The following is a 21595-nucleotide window of genomic DNA, read 5'->3' as shown; positions in this document are numbered from 1 at the left end:
TCACTATGTTGTGCACCACCTGTAAAAAAGTAAGCTCCTTGTACTTGAGCTTTGAGTATTTTTACTTTTGGAACAGAACGGACGGAAGGTGGAAAAGGGTTTCTGACTCGAGGCTTAAAACCACACAGCAAGATGGAAGTGTGGGCAGGAATATCTAATAGATAAGTTGACCTGAGGAGGCTGTGGGCTTTCACACCATTATTGACTTGGAGGCTTTACAACTATTTTTAGATAAGTACAGTGTGTCCTTGATAAACTGTCCCCTAACTGTACTGAATGGGTGTAGTTCAACCACTTCTCACGAGCATCTTGAATGTGAGGAGTGGTTAACTAACCTCCTCGTTGGCAGGTTAGTTAACGTGCCAGTGATTTCTTCCCTCCGTTGTTTCATTTTTTTCTGTTCAAACTTTTGTTTTAAAATAAAAGTGGCATTCAGTGGAGGTAACGCATGTATTGTTGGCCTGTCATTGTGGGAAAGGGGCTTTTCATTGTCAAAATGATGAAAATTTCTAACTGCTTCTTCCATTTTTCAGTGTTGATTACCAGCGGTAGTTTGCCTCATATTATGAGCAATAATAAATTTCATCAAGCTAATTTGGCTACGTATTTGATCAGGCTTATCATACACCGAACTTGATTGTTAGACCAGAAATGTTCAGCGTAAAATGTTTTAACAAGCATTTTTGGGGTGAAAAAAATCTCAGCATGGCAAAATTGTTGAGATTTCTTTTGGGTGCAGGCCCGCAATAGCATACGCAGTGCTCCTGGAAAGTTTTAAAAATATTATTTGTGCATTTCTTACCTTAGCTATAGGCCGTGCTCCCTCAGCAGGTGCAGCACAGCCTACAGAGTGTCCTCCTGTTTTCTCGACTACAACAATGTCGTCCAGGTAGACCAGTACTCCTGGTAAACTGCTAGCAACACCCTCCATGCATTGCTGATGCATTATCTGCTCAAAATAAATGCTAAAACCTAACCAAATAAAGCAGTACAGGTGTTCGAATGTGTGGTACCTCATATAACAGACATTGGTTAAACGAATATGGAAAGTATTACACTGAGAGCTTCTAAACTGTTGAGAAAGGCTCATTAAAACGTCTTCGATTGTTCACACCTGTTGCACCATGTGTAACAGGCGTTGCACTTGGTCTTGATAGCAAGTGGACCAAAAAAAACTTTGATGCAAATTTTCGAAAAGGTCATCCTGTCTAGTACTTTAAAAACAACTTAAAAACACTGACAGGTGACCTAATATTCACCGATGTGGTAATCTGACCCAGCTCATGTGCAATATGGCCTCTGCGCATGATCAATTTTTGGGTAGTTGTGAAGTGATATTGTGTAAAGACTTTTTGCATTGTTTGAGCCTTTGAGACTGACGAGATTTTTGAGAATTTTGTGAATGGAGTCATCTGGGCAGGACAGCTTCCTGCATGTTTTCATTGCAATGCTAGATCTGCCTCCAGCAACACTCCTCCTATTGTGTCATAAAAAATTTTTCTTCTCTTACGGAGACATTTATTTTTATAATCATTAGGCCATCAGTAGTTGGATAACTGATGTCAAATTTACTGAAGGTCAAAGTTTTAAGTATGACACTTTGACCTTGACTTTCGTATATAATAAATTGACCTGTGTTGGCATAGTTAATGCCTTAATGTTTTCCTCTAGAGCCCCTTTAATTAAGAGGTAGGCAGAAAATTTTTTAAGGTGAAAAGGGGGGGGGGGGAACAGGAAGGTGTGTGGTTAAGTGTAATTTTGTACTGCTTATTATGGCAAACAAACAAACAAAAAGCCGCTGGGCCTGTGCAGAATGTGCAGCACAATCACAGCGATAGTCGAAAGAGTGGCCTTTCAGAGCCCATTAACACGAAGAGCTCATTTTGCAGACATTCCGGCATCGGCGTCGTTGGTTGTGAGAGAAAAATTGTCATCTTATGCGTGACCGAAAAATCCAGAACCATGCAAATAAAACTAAATAACTGACAAAAAATCCTGGAGCAGAGTGACGACCGAATCAAGGTTGTTTGGGTCCAAGTGAGGATCAAACCAGGGTCGTTTGCATACAAGCAGATGTTTTACCACACGGCCACGCTTTTGCTTGTGAAAACAGTGAAAAGAACTTTCTCTGCTTGTAAATGCAGTGAAAGTGGCTTTCACGTACACACGCATCCTGTGTACATGCTTCACAATGCAACATGAAATATTACAGTAATAATGCGTGATACAAGCATTCATTGCCAATGTGCGTCAGAATATGTGATTATCATAATGACTACGTTGTTGAAAGCCGGTGTCCCCTAAAAAAGGCACACACGCTAAGGCACTTATTCCTCCGCAGTGGGTGCATAGCAAATTCGAAAAGGTTTTACGCACGGAGTGTTTGAAGTACGTACTAATAAGATGTTGCTATCATGTTCTACTCCTAAAGGTGAAACTTTAGGATCCCATAATTTTTTAAAATGCTCTTTGGGTAACTGCTACAAGCACATCTACAGGGTACCCACTACACCATTAATCGTCATAATTTTTGTGTAGTAGGAGATGTGCCATCCTTCATCATTCTTTGGAGAAGCATGGTACCCCACTACACGCTTGCAGAAAATCTTGTGCAATTTTTCGATGGTGTGGCTGATGACGAATTATGCCTAAAGCTTTTGTAATGGGTTGGAGCCTTCGACGACCTACTGGTTACCCAATTTGCATAGTGCGACACCTGGTTGTTCTTGTTCTAAAACGCTTTATTGCTCATGTCAACGAGATTCCTTTCCCGACATGGAGCCTGCCTAGGGTCAGTTTGCAAAGCAGTTTCAAGTATGGGCGTGGTTCCGTGGTAGAATACTGGCCTGGCATGCAGGGAACACGGGTTTGAATCCCACTGTGTTTTGTGGTGTTTTATTTACTTTTTTTTTTTTTAAGTTGTGCGATAGTGGTTGCGGACACCGGTGGCAGCGGCGGTGTCCACACATGACCCTTGTTGTGATCTCGAAACAGCTTTTGCTGTAAATCAAACGAGGGAGGGTTCGAGGCTATGCCCCATGTGCTACCCCCAGCTATGCCACTGCCTTTAGCGTAAAAGTATAAAATTTAGCTTATACACCAATGATGCAAGGAAGTTGCTATTCGGTCGTGGGAAAGAACATATGCCAGGTGGGTATATTAATGTTTCATTTCAGCTGTTGTTTGTTCCATGTGCTAACTGAATGTTACAAATTTTGGAAGTAAGATGCTTTTATGGCATGCACCAGGACGGGTAAAGCTGCATTCTGTAAGAGCAGCAGGTTCTGCAAAAGCTGTAGAAACAAAGTGATCGACTGAAATAAGAACTGATCTAATAAAGCAGTGCATGCTAAACTGCTAGTCATATTGTACAGTGGGGAGGGAAAATATGTAAACAGAGCTGCATCTACATTCTCTGCCATTTCACATGCCTTTTCAAGCGTTTGTAATTTGGATGGTAACAAAGAGCCAGTAGAGTCATTCATGACACAATGAAGAAAAATTCTGGTGTCTTTGTTGCCACCAAAGTCGGAGCGTGATGCAAACAGTGTGCTGCAGTATTTGCGGTTTTTTCCATCAGCCTGTACTCAGTATTGCATGCATGCTGCAAATGAATGAAAATGTAAACTTAAGGGCTCATTTTCTTTGTTAGACACTATATTAGAGAACTAGCAGACCATAACGCCAGGGAAAGTACAGGGGTTGTTATTAGAAGTAATTGTAAGTGTGAAGAAAGAAAAGTGGACGAAAAGATTACTTGCCACCGGCAGAATCAGAACCTCCGACCTTCGGATGACCCATCCAATGCTGTACTACTAGCTGCAAGAAACATGTACTTGGCATACGTTGAAAAGAAATGCACTCAAACCTCATAGTAACCAAGTTGCGCCCCAAGCAACAGTAAGTTCATTATATCCGAACATTCGTTATGAATGCTTATTCCCAATACTATTGTTAAAGCTATTTTTTATTTATTTTGTAATAATTGATATTTTCTTAAATCTAGGTTTATTATATCAAAGTTTGAGCGTATACAAAAAAACTTGTTTTGACCTAACTGGCATTTATCAAGATATATTTACTGCTAAAATGAGGACCCAGAAATGGGGTTAATAATAACCCAAGTGGAAGAAACTTTGAAAAGATATTGAGTGAGCCAATGCTAAAAAATTTACGTTTCTGTCAGTAGCGAGTGCCGTGTCCATCTGGTCCCCTTTGTCCCTGTCAAAAGTGCACTACTTTACTGTACGGTGTCATGATCAGTCACCATCTAGCCCAGCTCTCAACCTTATTGCTAAAAGAAGTTATTTCAGGATGGTATAGCGCAACGAAAATTTCACTGATGCAGCTTGACCTTCCCTACGCTGTCTGAAAACCTAAAATGCTTGTGAAAATGAGGTGATACACATAATTCACATCAATGGAAGAATAGTAGCGAATAAACTACACAGCAGTTAGAAGTTCCCGCGTGAATTTTCATTTCCGATACTCTAATTGATTGATTTGTGGGGTTTAACGTCCCAAAACCACGATCTGATTATGAGAGACGCCGTCTGAGAGATGCCTCGTTGCATTATGTGATGCAACGAGGCATCACATAATGCAATTCGCATTATGTGATGCCTCGTTGTTCCTTTGCCGTTATAAAATGCCTTATTACTCATATTAACACGATCCCTTTCCCGACATCAGGCCTCCCTAAAGCCAGTTTGGATAGGAGCTTTAAGTACCGGTGTGGCTCAGTGATAAAATGGTAGAATATGGATCAAAGATAATAGGCATGCGCACAAAGGGGGCACCCCCCCCCCCCCCCGATCACTTAAGACGGGGCACACATCGACATAATAGGAAGGGGCAGCGCTGTGACTCGGCAGGGGGGGGGGGGGGGAAGCAAGATCAGTTTTATACATTGACTAATTAAAGAGAGGGCAAAGGGATCCTGCAACGAACTTTGCCCCCTTAGAAGTGAAACCCTGTGTGTGCTGATGTGCAAGATTACCATCGCAAAAAATCATTGGGATTTGTTTGCGTCAAATTAAAGTTTTAACATTGACATAAAAAATATATGAGAAATTTTTTTAGTGATTAAACCATGAAAAGAATAAAAAAATACCAGATGAAACAAAAATCACAGCATATCCACGGAATGAATGACGATAAGTGAGGCGAAGCGTCTGTCTGTGCATCCATTCGTGTGCCCATTTCTGCATCTGTACAGTCCATCCGTTTGTGCATCTGTCTGTGCGTGCATCCGTCTATCCATGTGTTTGTCCGTCTCCTTGTCTGTCCGTCTGTCTGTACATCTAGTGAACACTTCAAGTGCCGCCATCTCGCTTCTTTTATCATTTATTTATCATATACAAGTACCGCCATTCAGAGGGACAATACAATAACTAAATTTTATACCTTATTTCTGCTTTCAGCACTTTGTTAACACCCGTAGCGTAATAACGATGCCATGCTACATTTTTCGTAACATGTGGATATGTGCCTGAGGGTGGGTATGCACAAGCCACACCATAAGGAACTTCGCCCCTAATTCTTGCATTCATAGACTGTTGTAAACACTGTTGAAATGTGTTACCTGAATACTTATGCAAAGTGGAACTTTTTGATTCCATAATAGATTTATTGATTCTAACAATAGTACTGTAGCATTTACAGAGGACAAGGGTGGTTGGGAAGGAAAGGCCAGAGGCTATGAATATTGTAACAGTCTTGTACCCCATGAGAACCCGAGTTGTCATGGTCACAGGAAGTCTGTGCTATACGTAAACAAAAGCAGGATGATGAGCATTCTCACCCCATAGCGTCTTCCATGAGTTCTGGTATACTATGTCATACGGTTTACTTTTCCTGCATTAATGCTATAATTAGTAGCTAATTTTTAGTAACCTGCTATGGGAGATGCTAGTGGTAGCAGGTGCGCACTGATAAATTGAATGTATAATGAAGGAATGATGACAACGGGAAACAACAAGCATCATCGCAGAGTAAGGCACCACGAGATCGGCGCTCGAGCTCCTCCATCTTCCTCCATCTTCCACCTGCCCGTTTGGTTCGCCCAATAAACCTCCTTACATTTGGTGGATCGTACTGGGTAACCACATTGCCTACAACCTGTAACTCCGATCCCGCACCCTACCGTCGACCATGCAAGTTGACGCTGCCCGACAAACAGTACCTCTCGCGGCTGCTACTTGCCCCGGCCCGGTTCATCAGCGAGACCCCCCGATCTTTGCGGGCACCGAAGACCAAGACGTTGAGGACTGGCTGTCGTCATACTAGAAAGTCAGTGGACCCAACAGGTGGGATGAAGCTGCTAAGTTGGGCACTGTCAATTTTTATCTCACCAATGTGGCCAAGCTGTGGTATACGAACCACGAAACCGAGTTCGCGAATTGGTTCGCCTTCAAGGAGGCGATATGTGCCGTTTTTGGTCGCCCTGCCTTACAGAAGCTACGCGCCGAACAACGTCTGCGCACACGGGCACAGGAGCCAGGTGAAACTTTCACATCATATATAGAAAATGTGATCGATCTCTGCCGGCGCGTCGATGCTTCCATGAGCGAGAGTGCGAAGATACAGCACAATATGAAGGGCGTCGACGATGACGTTGTCCGGATGCTTCTCGCGAAGTCTCCTAGCACTGTGGCAGAAGTAGCGACTTTGTGCCAAAGCTATGATGAATTGCGGAGGCAACGAGCTCAGACGCGACGCTCATTCCAGACAATCCAACCAGTGACCGCACTGCACGTCATGACTGACCAGACAAACCTTCTCTCACAAATGAAAGACCTCGTGCGAGAGGAAGTGGCTCGGCAGGTTTCTCTACTGCCTTTTGCTCAACGCCAGGAGCTCTCGCAGCAACAGCCACTGCAACATCCACCACCATTGGCTCCCATGCTCCGACATGTGGTCCAGGAGCAGATTTCCGAGGCTATGCCGGTGCCCTTGCAGCAGCCCCCCGTCACAGCGCCTTTTACTTATGCTGAGGCACTAAAGCGGCAACAGAATACTAAAGAAAGCAACAGAATACCAATCAAGAAAGGTGTAAGGCAGGGCGATACAATCTCCCCAATGCTATTTACTGCTTGCTTACAGGATGTTTTCAGAAGCCTTGAATGGGAACAGTTAGCGATAAGAGTTAATGGAGAGTACCTTAGTAACCTGCGCTTCGCCGATGACATTGCATTGCTGAGTAACTCAGGGGACGAATTGCAACTCATGATTACAGAGTTAGACAAGGAGAGCAGAAAGGTGGGTCTTAAAATTAATCTGCAGAAAACGAAAGTAATGTACAACAACCTCGGAAAGGAGCAGCGCTTCGAGATAGGTAATAGTGCACTTGAAGCTGTAAAAGACTACGTCTACTTAGGGCAGGTAATAACCGCAGAGCCGAACCACGAGATTGAAGTAACTAGAAGAATAAGAATGAGGTGGAGCACATTCGGCAAGCACTCTCACATTATGACAGGTAGATTGCCACTATGCCTCAAGAGGAAGGTATATAACAGCTGTATCTTGCCGGTACTTAGCTACGGAGCAGAAACCTGGAGACTTACAAAGAGGGTTCAGCTTAAATTGAGGACGACGCAGCGAGCAATGGAAAGAAAAATGGTAGGTGTAACCTTAAGAGACAAGAAGAGAGCAGAGTGGATTAGGGGACAAACGGGGGTTAAGGATATCATAGTTGAAATAAAGAAGAAGAAATGGACATGGGCCGGGCATGTAGCGCGTAGACAGGATAACCGCTGGTCATTAAGGGTAACTAACTGGATTCCCAGAGAAGGGAAGCGGGTTAGGGGGAGACAGAAGGTTAGGTGGGCAGATGAGATTAAGAAGTTTGCAGGTATAGATTGGCAGCAGCAAGCACAGGACCAGGTTAACTGGCGGAACATGGGAGAGGCCTTTGTCCTGCAGTGGACGTAGTCAGGCTGATGATGATGATGATGACTAAAGCGGCAGCAGCCACACCACCCCCCACCGTTCCAAGGACTGCCTGCCGTATACCTCAGCCCCGACTCAGCCGTCCACCGCCTGGGTTCCTCCCTTTGCCACCACAGCCTCAACTCACCCGTCTGCCACATGAGCTGCTCCCCTCGTCGCCAATACTTGGAGAACGCGCGATAACCGGCCCATCTGTTTTCCGTGCGGCGGCCCTGGCCATATCGCCCGTTACTGCCGTCGTCACGTGCCGGGATACACAGACGCCCGGACACAGAACAGCTTCATAGACCTTCCTCCATCTCGTCTAGAAAATTCTGAGCGTCAGTCAAGCTCATCTTCACGGGAATGTCCGCGTACTATGTCTGGTCGCTCACCTTCACTTCTTCGTCACTCCCTGTCACCCATGCGTCGTTGGCCAGCTCCTGAACACGAGGAAAACTAACCGCCGCAGTTCAGGAGGCAAGAACTGCGCTGCCGAAATGCTCAAGTCCTCGGAGATTGCCGTTGAATATTGTCGAAGTTTTTGTAGAAGGTACTCGAGCATATGCTCTAGTGGATATCGGTGCTGACGTTTCCGTGATAGACGCTAAAATTTGCCGCAAGCTCCAAAAAGTGACGACGCCTATTGATATGATGTCCTTGCAAACAGCGAATGGGGACCCGGTTCAGAATGTAGCCGCCTGTACTGTCCGACTGATGATCGCGAAGGACCACTACACTGTTGAGTTTATTGTCCTTTCATCATGCTCACACGACATCATACTTGGATGGGATTTTTCATCGCGTAACCATGCCGTTATTGATTGTGCAAGATCGGAGCTTGAACTTTTCCCGTTTTTTGACAAACCAACCAGCCGCATTCAGCCCACCGTACACAAACTCGTCGTCAAAGAAGGCACTGAAATTCCTCCGACAGCAGCTGTGTTGCTCCCCGTGTTCTGTGATGGCATTACGGATGAAGCTGCATTCTTTGAACCATCAAGCCTCCTCCTTAATCGAAGATCGCTTCTTCTGCCTTCTTCAATCCTCTCTATTTCTGAAGGAAACAGTGCTCTTTGCCTCATCAATCCCCTTCCGTATCCCGTCGAACTGTTTTAAGGTGAATCTCTTGGACACGTGCATGCCATTGATAAAGAACAATTTTTACCATGCCGCCAGATTGTTCCGGTGACTACGATGCCATCAGTGCCCTCAGCCCTTCCAATATACCACCTTGCGAGCTTTTCGATTCATCGATCGTTGACGGACTATCGCCATCTGAACGCCTTGAGCTTCTTCAGCTGCTCTACCAGTTTCGTGAATCCTTTGACCTTGCTCAACCTACCCTTGGCCGAACTCCCAGTTTTTTTTACTGCATCGACACAGGTTCTAACGTGCCAGTACGACAGCGACCATACCGTGTTTCTGCCACGGAACGTCAGGTTATCACCGAACAGGTTGACGATATGCTCAAGCGCGATGTTATCCGACCTTCCCAAAGTCCATGGGCATCACCTGTCGTTCTTGTTAGAAGGATGGTACAATTCGCTTCTGCGTTGATTACAGGCGCTTGAATAAGATCACTCGCAAAGACGTATACCCGTTCCCCAGAATTGACGACGCCTTTGATTGCTTACAAGGTGCCGAGTATTTTTCGTCATTAGATTTGCGTTCGGGGTATTGGCAGGTGCCCTTAGCAGATGCCGATCGTCCATAAACAGCCTTCGTGACACCGGACGGGCTATATGAGTTCAGTGTCATGCCCTTCGGCCTCTGCAATGTGCCGGCCACATTCGAGTGCATGATGGACTCGGTTCTGCGAGGTTTGAAATGGAACATATGCCTCTGCTACCTCGACAATATCGCCGTCTTTGCACCCGATTTCGCAACACATCTTGTACGCCTGGAACATGTCCTCACGTGTCTGAAGAATGCGCATCTCCAACTGAATCTCAAGAAATGCCACTTCGCTGCTTGAACGCTCACCATTCTCGGTCACGTGGTATCAAAAGATGGCGTTCTTCCCGGCCCGGCTAAACTACGCGCTGTCGCTGAATTCCCCAAACCGACGACTGTAAAACAGTTACGCAGCTTCGTAGGATTGTGCTCCTACTTTCGTCGGTTTGTGCGCAACTTTGCCTCCATATTTGCCCCTTTGACCCAACTTTTAAGCAGTGCCAACGACATCTCATCATGGTCTTCAAAATGTGATCACGCATTTACCACTTTTCGCCGTCTCCTGACATCACCACCTATATTGTGCTACTATTATCCAACGGCTGCAACCGAAATCCATACAGACGCCAGCGGTGTCGGTGTTGGGTCAGTTCTCGCTCAACGCAAGCCTGGATTCCTTGAGTATGTCGTCGCCTATGCCAGCAGAACGCTCAACAAGGCTGAGGTAAACTACAGTGTTACCGAAAAAGAGGGCTTAGCCATACTTTGGGCGATTGTGAAATTTCGCCCATACTTATATGGCCGCACTTTTGCTGTAGTTACAGACCATCATGCCTTATGTCGGTTGTCGTCGCTGAAGGATCCATCAGGTCGCCTTGCTCGTTGGGCTCTGCGACTTCAAGAGTATGACATCCACGTCGTGTACCGTTCCGGCCGCCAACATACCGATGCTGATGCACTCTCACGATCACCACTGTCCACTGAGATTGCCTCTACATCTTCTATAGAACACGCGCTGTCCGCTCTAGACATCGACACAATGACCTCTGCACAGCGCGATGATCCATGGATAACTTCGCTTCTGGACGTCTTATCTGGGGTACCGACACTTCCCACCACTCGAGCAATGCGACGCTAGGCTTCGCACTTCACCATTCGAGGTGGCCTCTTGTACCGGCGCAATTACTCATTAGACGGCAGGAAGTGGCTGCTCGTTATTCCCCGAAAGCTGCGCTCTACAATCTGTGCATCATTTCACTCCGACCCGCAATGCGCTCACGCCGGTGTCTTCAAGACCTACGAACATTAAGGAAACGGTACTACTGGCGTGGGATGGTTACTTGTGTTGGACAGTTTGTACGCGGCTGCCATGAGTGTCAGCGACGAAAACAGCCACCGAATGCAGGAGCAACTCCATTACAGCCGCTTGCGTGCCCTGACCGCCCATTTGATCGCGTCGGAATCGACCTTTATGGACCACTGCCATTGACCACAGCAGGTAACCGGTGGGCTATCGTTGCTGTAGATCACCTGACACGGTACGCCGAAACCGCTGCTCTTCCTACGGCGACCGCTCAGGACGTCGCATCTTTCATCCTCCATCGGTTTGTGTTGCGTCACGGCCCTCCTCGCGAGCTCCTCAGTGACCGGGGCCGTGTATTTCTATCCGACGTAATCCAAGCACTTCTCCGTCAGTGCTATATCGTACACCAGATGAGTACTGCTTACCACCCTCAGACGAATGGCCTGACTGAGCGGTTTAATCAGACCCTGTGTGACATGCTCGCGACGCATGTGGCAAATGACCAAACGAACTGGGACCTGGTTCTTCCGTTTGCGACCTACGCGTACAACACCGCTATCAAAGTCACCACCGGCTTTTCCCAATCTACCTTCCATACGGACGTCAACCATTGCGCACAATTGACACTTTGCTGCCATACGCACCAGATGTATCTGAGTGCACGACCTTGTCTGAAGCCGCCCGTCACGCCGAAGAATGTCGCCAACTAGCAAAGCAGTTTACTACGGCTGACCAACAATGCCAGAAAAAGGCCCGCGATGACGACCACCCTCCTGCCACAAAGTTCGCCCCTGGAACCCTGGTATTGCTGTGTATACCACCCTGTGCACTTGGTTTGTCTACCAAGCTACTTTCAAATTACCATGGTCCATACCGCGTGGTAGAGCGCACATCGCCCGTCAATTACGTCATTGAACCGCTTACGCCGCTCGGTGACCATCGTCGGCGTGAACGCGATATTGTTCACGTGGACCGCTTGAAGCCGTATGTCGACCCGCTCTTTCCCACCTGTTAGATCACCAGGATGGCTTCATCTTTCTCGACGGGGGCAATTATAATGAAGGAATGATGACAACAACAGGGAACAACAAGCATCATCGAAGAGTAAGGCTCCTCGAGATCGGCGCTCGAGCTCCTCCATCTTCCTCGTCTTGTCGCTATCTCGAATCTTCCACCTGCCCGTTTGGTTCGCCCAATAAATTTCTTTACAAATGTATATCTCGTCAGCAAAAAAAACACTGACTCGATTGTTTAAGGGCACTTTCACCATTCAAACTAGTATAACTATAAAGTAAACCACAATGGTTAATAGACAGTAGCTTTTATTAAATTCTGCACTTCTCAATGCAAAAGTACAAATTCCATTATCAAGTTTCATAAATTAGAGACTTGCCACCATTTGTTACTTGGGTGCTAGAAGAAATATAATACCAAAGGTGGCACGGGACAAAACCGGTACCATCAGGCCACATAAAATTGCACTTGCAAAAGTTAACAGTGGCCCTGCACTCTGGCACCCAGAATAAAAAGAGGCCAAGTAATGTGCATAGGGGGGCCAGTTGGTACAACATAGAATCTGAACTAAATAAAACTGTGTGAGTGATGGAACACAAGTTGAAGTGCCCGTCCTAACAACTTCTACTTGTGTTCCATGACTCACCGAGTTCAGTTTATAAAAAGAGAGAATAGTGGATACGCATTCTAAAACCATAATGTCATCATGAGGCATGCAGCATTGGCGGACTCCAGATCAAGTCTGACCATCTGGCTTCTTTTCCTCATTCAGCTGAATCTGAGTCCACAAGTGTTTCGACAGTCCACCTCCACTGAAATGTAGCCACTATGAGTCGAAATATTGTCCTTAAGTTAAGCAGCACAGAATGTTAGCCACAAAGCTATTACTGTGAATGATGCATAGGCTTTGATTCTAAATTTCACACGACTCGTTACATACAGTTTAAGAAGGCTTTCCAGCAAGATGTAATCACTGCTGAAAATTCTTTGGATTTTGTTAGAATAGAAAATGGTACAATTTTTAGAATTTTGCATCTCAAAACCACAATATGATTATGAGGCACGCCATAGTGGAGGGCTCCGGAAATTTCGACCACCAGCGGTTCTTTAATGTGGGCCTAAGTTTTAGCACACAGGCCTCTGGCATTATGCCTCCATGAAAGTGCGGCTGTCGCAGCCAGAATTCAATCCCTTAAGTCAGCAGCTGAGCACCATAACCACCCCGGCTGGTATTAGCTTAGAAACTAAAAAAAAAAAACAGATTATAACTGTTGAAGCAACGTCACTGCTATATCCACGTGAATTAAATGCCAGAATTAGGGCCTGGCATCTAAGATGACTAGCTCACGTGTCGTGATTATGGCCATGTATGGAACACAAATATTTCAGAGGTCACTAAAAAGAAAAACTTGAGTTAGGTATTAGCAAGCTTCGTACATATAAACCTAAAAAACATTGAGAAATGTACACCACAGAAAATCAGGAAATTTACTTAGGCACCAGCACAGCAGATCAGATAAGTGGGGCTGCAACATTATTGTGCTAGTTTTATGCCATTTCTGTAAGGCCACTTCTATATGACTGTGTTGATTGAGGAAAGCCGCATCTGAAAGAAAAAAAAAGCAAAATCCTCCAGTAGAATAAGATGTGTTTGGACTCCTGTAAAAATTCAGCACAGCTGTGGCACATCTGTCTTTCGCTTCTGGCATGAACAGTGCCACTAGCAATGTTCATGCCACACTCAAGCAGGCTCTTGCACAAGCAGCCACACAGATATAAATTTGCGGTACAGAAGCTCTTGGTAGCATAAGATATTCATGTCAACATGGTGAACCAAGTAAACTCAAGTGAAATTAGTTCAGCTCAATATGAGCTGAGTCTTGTTAAGTTGCACTGTACACAGAATGGAAGGTCTCGAAATGACATGAAATGCCTTGCCACTCTCTAGAAGACTTGCATGCCCTCAATAACTCGCTACTTCTTAAAGACAACCGAACAGACAGGTGATACAAAAGGCATGAGGCCAATCGGTTGTATCAAGGCTAATTGAATAGTGAAATAAGCAGTATTATTGTATGTCCTAGCAGGCTTCGAGTGCTTCCCATTGATTAAAAAATGGCATCTTCAGAGTTCATGAATAAAAGCTCTCAGATATCGATGAGCAGATCCAAGCCACGCTCTTTTTCTTCCTTTCGTTTCCGCTCTTCTATCAGTTTCCGAAAGCGCATCCCGTGCCGTCGGTGAAGCTCGGCAAATGTATACTTTGTCGATGAGCGCGACGACACCGGGGTGCTAGTTGGGACACTGCCACGCTTGGCCACTTCACCGCTCTCGTTACCACTACACCCATCTTCCTTCCAGCGGTCGAAAGGGTTAAAACGTGCTGCATGGCCCGACGGAGTATCTCGCACGCACAGGCAACTGTCAGAGCGGTTCCCAGGCAGCTGCCCTCCGATGAGCAAGGGCACAGTGTTGCCGCACTTGGCAAGTCGTTCAGCTTCTGCAACTTGGCTGAGCTGGCGTTGCAGTTCAGCAACCATGAGCTTCATGTAGTCATAAGAGGCACATGCCAATGCTTTCATCCAGGCCTCCATCGACTCTTGTGTGTCAGCTGACAGCATGTACATCCGGTTGCCAGACCCATGAAATACAACCTTCCACCACAAGAGAGAGAGAAAAAGAAATGTCACTGCACAAAACACACCTTCAAGTGCTTTTCAGTGCTCAGAGAGAACCACGGCAATTTCACTCTTGAGCGCAGTGCTGCAAGCAAGCTCCACAGTGCTATTTCATTTAGGAAAACCACCCAAGGATATTTTAAAAGCCAATCACTCTCATAGAAAATTTTAGTTAGTTATCAACAGCGATAGAAACAAGAATACAGCATGTAAATGTTCCTGAAACAGCACTAAAGGAGCACAGTTCGGTTCCTTTAAAATCCTCACAATTTAGGAAATATGCACTCTAGTCTGGGTATATAACTGCAGTAGCACTGAAAGGCGGGTATGTTGAAACCTATCTATTGTTGAGTGTCACTATCAGAACAAGAGATTCTTTTCATTGATCAGTCAATAGCTTGTGTGTGGATCACGTTTTCTGTGTATAAATTTTTCACATAAAATTCTTCATTTGTTAGGCCAGCACTTCTCCCATCTGCTTTTTTTGTGTATTGCCTGTTTACATGTCACCCAACTATGTAGGGGTATATAACCTTGTGCAACTCGGGCCGCCAATTCTTGAGCAAGCAAACCAAGTTCAAGCTTTGTAAGTGACAGAGGTTGCCAGTCAGTATGAGTAAGCACACCTTTTTTTTGTCCCATAATGTAGATAATCACATCAATGGAATGCACTGCTTGTCTGGCTAAAAGAGCGACCAGTACAGGTTGTTACCATGAATGGTTAGGGGCCACAGCAAAATTAAATGTAGGGCAGAACTGAGACTGTCCACGTGTTCACCACTTCGAAAAAATGGACAACCGATGCAATAAGCATCGTAAAAACAAAATAAGGTGCATTGATTGCTATGTAAAAAAGACAGACGAGTCCGGTGATTTAATCATCTCGGAGAGGTAAAGTTGGCACTTGGGGCTTCTGCTCAAAAGTTGGGACTCTCCCATTAAATGCGACATTTAGGGGCAACCTCAGGTACAACTACCTTTCTGAAAATTCTGCTCTACTGGCTTGGATTATGAGCAGGATAATAGATTCTACCTTTCTGAAGCCAATCTAGAAATGCTGAGTAGACATACTGCAACAGCATATGAGTTTACTTATTGGTGGCTACAAACTTATGTTTTTTTTATTTTTTGAGTAAATGACTATGTTCACTTTCAGTAAAGTTCCATGTTCCTACAGATTCCAACAAATAACATTAATTCTAATTAATAATTTTCTTGAACCATTTGCCAAAGAGTTTGGCATGAAGTGGTGAGTGCAACAGACTGAGCAGCAAGAAAACTGTTCTCATTTTGAAGCAGTTCAGCATGTGCTAAAAATTAGATTTGAGAAATTAAAATTTTGCTTTGACAGCTGCTATGAAACTAAAAAAGGTAGCGATGTAAGTTTCAGCCATCACGTAGTAAACCAAGGGTTTAAGACATCGATGATGTACAGTGGGCTACGAGAGTGGCCATACAGGAGGGCTCAAGTTTCTCCGCCTGTAGCAAATCTTCAGTGGTCATTCTCAAAGATATGGTCACCTTGACATAAATGTTACATGACCAACACACTGGACATGTCTGTGTACACAGTTGACAACATTCCTGGGTCTGTACTAAACTTAGTGCAGTACGTACCAGGAACGCTGTCAGCCATAAACTTGCGCATGCACCACTTGGATGCATGAAATATAGCAAGAGAGAACAGTACTTGTGAACGATAAAGGTCAACTAGTCAACTCGGCTTCCATCTACTCCACAGAGTCGGAAATTGCCGAGCAAGTAGCCATTGCATTGGCACTTTTAGACCCAAATAGATTGAACACCCACAGCAACTCTAGGGCAGCACTGTGAGCATTTGCCGAAGGATTAATTTCTAGACAGGCTCTGGCAATGCTCGAGGGAAAAGTAATCAAGCCACATGCGACTATTCGGTTTCCTGCTGACATGGAAGAAATCAACAGTGCTCCCACGAACCTCAACGAATCTGCCCACAATGCTGCACGAGCACTTGTCAACCATGCAGCCACAAGGCAAGAAGATGCTGAGGTTTCAGAATGCAAGGATCACGTCCTCCCGTACAACAAGCTAACGAAACATTTCTATCTAGCACCCAGAGTCTTCCCTCCTCCACACAGTAAACTAAACAGAGCTCAGGCCATTACTTTCAGGTGATTACAAACAAGAATCTATCCGAACCCACTGTTAATTAACAGGATTTATCCAGAGTTCTGTGTTCTTACAACATGCGATAAATGCCATGACACCATAGATCTTGCTCATATGCTCTGACATTGCTCCGCGTTGGGAAGCGGCAAAGAAAATACTGACGAACGATGGGACGCAGCTTTTCGCAGTCCTACATTAGAGGGACAACAATGGGCAGTCCAATGGGCCAGCGAAGCGGCTGAAAGGCTAGGTCTTTCGGTCCTAATGTGGGAGCGGCCCGCTTCGGGCTAGGACACTAGCATGACCTACCTATTGGAGCTTAATAAATTTTTTCATCCATCCATCGCTTCCCTCAAATTGATTGCTCAAGTTTCTTCAACCTACAACAAGTCTGATAAATGAGCATGCCTGCATTATGCCTCCATCATCATCATCATCATTAGCCTGACTACGTCCACTGCAGGACAAAGGCATTTCCCATGTTCTGCCAGTTAACTCGGTCCTGTGCTTTCTGCTGCCAATTTATACTCACAAACTTCTTAATCTTATCTGCCCCCCTAACCTTCTGTCTCCCCCTAACCCGCTTGCCTTCTCTGGGACTGCAGTTAGTTACCCTTATTATCCAGTAGTTAATTACCCTTATTGATCAGCAGTTATTATGTCTACGCGCTACATGCCTCCATAGGGATGCAGAAACGACAACCACTGAGACAATGTAACATTTGAATACTTCCTTATAGCACACTTCGTACGTAGCAGGTACATACATTATTGCACACACTTGTACACACTAGACGGTGGAAGGTGTCTATAATTTTTTGTTTTCTTGAAACATCATGTACCCGAGATTGAGCACCGTATTTTATGCACTCTTGTTAGTCTATTCTTTCATGAACAAGCAGAGTTAAGATAAATGCAGAAAATCCCCACCTTGAAAGCAAACATCTCCTCATTCTCAGCCAGTTCAACAGTGCATCCTTCGAGGATGACCACACCCAATGGTTCTCGGTCAGTCTTCTTTTCAAAGTAGAACAACAAGTTTCCCTTCAGGAGGAACCAGCGCCTCTGGTAGGCACGGTTTACTTCACCACGTTTTAGCAGCCAGCCTTCCCTGTCGACTGGGCTCGAGCTCAGTGCAAAGCTTACCAAGTTTTTGTCATTTATCTTCATGGTTCCTGCAGACAATGAATAGAAGAAAAAGGTTTGTTTGTTTTTTTTTTTCAAAATTTAAAATTATACTGTTCACAATGCTAAGTGTAAAAAAGCCAGTCACAAACAGGTCACCCTATTAAGGAAACAGGGCAAGCCCTATACTTGCCGTGTACTTTAGGCGAGGTTTATGTACCTTTTTCCCCACAACCATAAGAGCTACAGTAAATATTTTACTATCATTGTGATTATGAGCAGCAATTTCTCTTTTTACTGAAGAATATTTTGTGCTGAAAATAGTAATGCTAATTTTTAAAGAATTTTTTACCTCAGGTGCGTAATTATCACTCGGTAATAGCTAGTAGATGTGTTGCAAAAGAGCACTTCCGCACACAGCAATAATTCTGCTTCAACATATTCCTTATTACATTATCTAAATACTCGCCGAAATCTAGGATTCTAGACACTGTGGTTGCTGAGAAAAAAAAGAAAACAAGTAAAAAAAGCACGTTTTGAGATATACACATTAAAAGTTGTAAATCTGCATTATATCGAAAGTACGAGATAACAGCAAACTGACAGACTCGTTCAATAGTCACCAGCCAGATCTTCACCCCTAACATCATTTTTTTTTTTTCCTTTTGTGTTGAAACGTTCTTGCCTGGCGAGCATTTGTCACCTGCTATGCATCCATGTCAGCACTGTACTGTCAATGCAGTTCAAGGGCTCCTAAACCCTGCACTGTGCAGTACCCTGGTGAAATTCCCAAATAGCTCAGCACATTCACATGGGCTATATTGCCATCATTAAAAGTGAACACAGCATCAAGTGTGCATATTTACAGTGTTTGGTGCCCTATAAAAATGTTTTTTTTTTTTGGAGCGTGTGTCCCACATGACAGTTCAATGACTCGTTATAGTTTTGAGTTTTTCCATGGAGGCATTTAGCAAGTAGTTCTGAACAAGTTAGTGCCACATAATTTGGCTCAACAGCCTCAATGACACATGCTGAAAGGTGTTCTTTATGAGCAAACAGTTCACCATTCAACTGGGCTAACTTGCACAAAGTATCGGTGTCATTCCAGCAAAGGCCGTGGGATTGATTGTTATCCTTTGATGACATGTGAAAATATGTGAACCGGACAGCTTTTCGCATGTCCTCCAAGCTGGCTCTATTCCTTTTAATGGCCCGATGATAATAGTTTTCGCACTTGCCAATAATGACACCACTAAGACATCCCCAACCAGATATAGATTTATTGACGGAAAGCTTGATGTCTCTGCTTTTTTTCGTTTTCGCAGTTCTGGGCCCATTTTTTTCTGAAAGTGCCAAATGTTCTTCAGCTTGCAAACTGTATCTTCTCCATATGGCTATGATGCTTGCTACACAATAACGGGGCCTGGCATGCCGCCGGACAAGTTGAGAAATATGTAATTTTTTGAGAAAAAAAAAATCATACAAAGACAAACGACCGATTCTGGTTCAGAAAAGGCTGCAGATTTCAAATAATGCAAAAAAAAAGAGAAAAATGATTCTTTTAATATTTTTGCTTAACCTGTCTCCTTAAACATAACACTTACAAAAGTAAAAAACTAGATTACTACATACTGCAGCTGTAATAATCTCTTATTAGGGTGGGCCATCATTGTGGCCCAGTGGTTCTGATGTTCAGCTGCTGACTTGAAGATGCGGGTACAATACTGACGGCTGCGATTGCACTTCAATGGAACCAGAATGCTAAAGAAATGCTACTCCGCAGTGTTAGAGAGGGTTAAAGAATCTCAGGTGATCAAAATGATCAGAAACTGGCCTCCACTACAGCGTCTCTCAGACTAAGTCATTCCGCGATGTTAAACCCCTCCTACCATCATTTTATTGAAGCACTTTTGTTGTGTTAAGAGTATCAATCGAAGGTGTGACATCCAAAATGATGCATTGGGTGGAAGGAAAATGTATAACTAAACGTGATAAAAGAAACACACACTTTAAAAAAGTGTGAAGACCATCCAGCGTAGAGCCATTGCATAATGATATCAAGTATAAGCTAATAATAATTATACGTGGGGTTTTGCGTGCCAAACCCACGATATGTTTGTGAGGCGCGCGTAGTGGAGGGGCTTCAGAAATTTCGACCACCCGGTGTTCTTTAACGTGCACTAAAATTGCGCAACACACGAACCTCTGGCGCCTCGCCTCCATGGAAATGCGACCGCCGCAGGAGGGAACGAGCCCACAATCAGTTGCTCAAGGAAAGGTGTTCAGCTGCTACACTCGAGGACGCGGGTTCGATTTTCAGCTACGGCGGCCACCACTAAATGAAGAGCGCGAAATGTATGAACACCACTGTACTTGGGTTTATTTCAAGCGAGGTGAAAGCGTACTTAGGGTGGCTAATAAGAGTCTCAGGCAGTCAAAGTTACACCACGGCCGCTGGTTACACCAATATTTTCTATTACGGTGTGCCTTAAAATTGTAGTTTTTGCCCGTAAAATCCCATCTTTTTTTATTTTTATTTTAGCTATACGGGTAGCATGCCACCGATCAGCGATTAAAAACATCCAGCCACTAAGGTGCGACTACTTGGCATCTGCAGCCAGCCCACCCAGCCGCCTCCACATCTACACAAACGAGTCTTAATCAAAGCCACTAACACTTGCGCTCACCTCAATAGTTGCTGGCAAGAAGGGCATCAGTAGGCTTTACACAACGCAAAGCTGGTATCTTGACACAAGCGACAAGCCGCAGGGCGATGTCAGAACTGCCAGAATATAGACACAAGTGACTAGAGTCTGTGCTGAAGCACCCCCGCATAAGCTGAAGGTCTAGCGCTCGGCAGGCACTGGAGTAGTCGCAGTGCGCGGAAAAGCCACGCGGGAAGAAAGATAACGCTGACTTCGCTGCGCAGTCAGAAATATCTTAGGAGGCGATGTGTTTGATCCTTCTCTGCATTTTGTCAGCTGGCTACAGCTTCACCCTGAAATGGCTCATGATGGCTTATACGGCGTATACAACTAGTTTTTGACCTCTGTTGTTTTATGCAAGCTTTTATGTTATCTCATTTGTGTTCAGTAAGTAGTATTTTAAATATATATTAACAGAACATGGCTCAACCAACAAAAGTGGTTAACATTGTTTCTTTCTTGATCCCCTTGGTCAGTCAGTTGCGTTTAATTAAAGCGCGGTATTTTAACGGCGCCATAGTTCACCCAGAATGAGAATGATTCATGCTCTAAGGCCAGCTCTGCGGTTCAGAAATAGCATCCTAGGCGACAATACTGGTGTGCATGTGATCAGAAATGCTGACAATTACATTGCCGTAAAACGTCTCACCTAGATGACACCTTGCAGACCGTGCCCCATTTTAACTCAGGCGCGTATACACATTTTCTTTCAAGAGACCCCTTTACAAAACGATTGTTGTAGCGCGAGATCAGAACGACGGCAAAGGGACAAGAACAAGATGAGCGCTTGTCTTATTCTTGTCTCTTTGTCGTCGTTCTGATCTCGCGCTATAACAATCGTTATGTCATACTAACCGGCCCAAACTGCGGCGCCTCTTTACAAACATGTTCGCGTGTGCGTTTGCATGTTAATTTCAGGGCCAGGCGTTCAATTCCCTAAGCCACCCTACGCGTAAAGTGGGCTTTTCCCTACAAGTTCCACTGTTGTGGAGAAGACAGCTTTGGCGAAATCTTGA

General features: G+C 44.7%; 1 protein-coding gene across 1 annotated transcript; it reads right to left on the bottom strand.

The window, feature by feature from the left end:
- Positions 1–13974: 13974 nt before the first annotated feature.
- Positions 13975–20733, bottom strand: LOC119181923 (sesquipedalian-1-like). Its single transcript, XM_037433172.2, has 3 exons — positions 20562–20733; positions 17680–17924; positions 13975–14577 (listed from the first exon to the last, which is right to left on the bottom strand). The coding sequence occupies exons 2-3, from the start codon at positions 17917–17919 to the stop codon at positions 14071–14073; spliced, it is 747 nt and encodes a 248-aa protein (XP_037289069.1). The 5' UTR covers positions 17920–17924; positions 20562–20733; the 3' UTR covers positions 13975–14070.
- Positions 20734–21595: the final 862 nt, after the last annotated feature.

The sequence above is a fragment of the Rhipicephalus microplus genome, chromosome 3, assembly GCF_043290135.1.
Source record: "Rhipicephalus microplus isolate Deutch F79 chromosome 3, USDA_Rmic, whole genome shotgun sequence".
NCBI lineage: Eukaryota > Metazoa > Arthropoda > Arachnida > Ixodida > Ixodidae > Rhipicephalus > Rhipicephalus microplus.
This window is presented reverse-complemented; position numbering and strand designations above follow the sequence as displayed.

Excerpts from the sequence above, each read along its gene's own strand:
- LOC119181923 (XM_037433172.2), bottom strand. The coding sequence starts at position 17,919 with ATGAAGATAAATGACAAAAACTTGGTAAGCTTTGCACTGAGCTCGAGC. Across the intron at positions 14,578-17,679 it reads AGGAGATGTTTGCTTTCAAG|GTTGTATTTCATGGGTCTGG; the intron begins GTGGGGATTTTC and ends TTGTGGTGGAAG.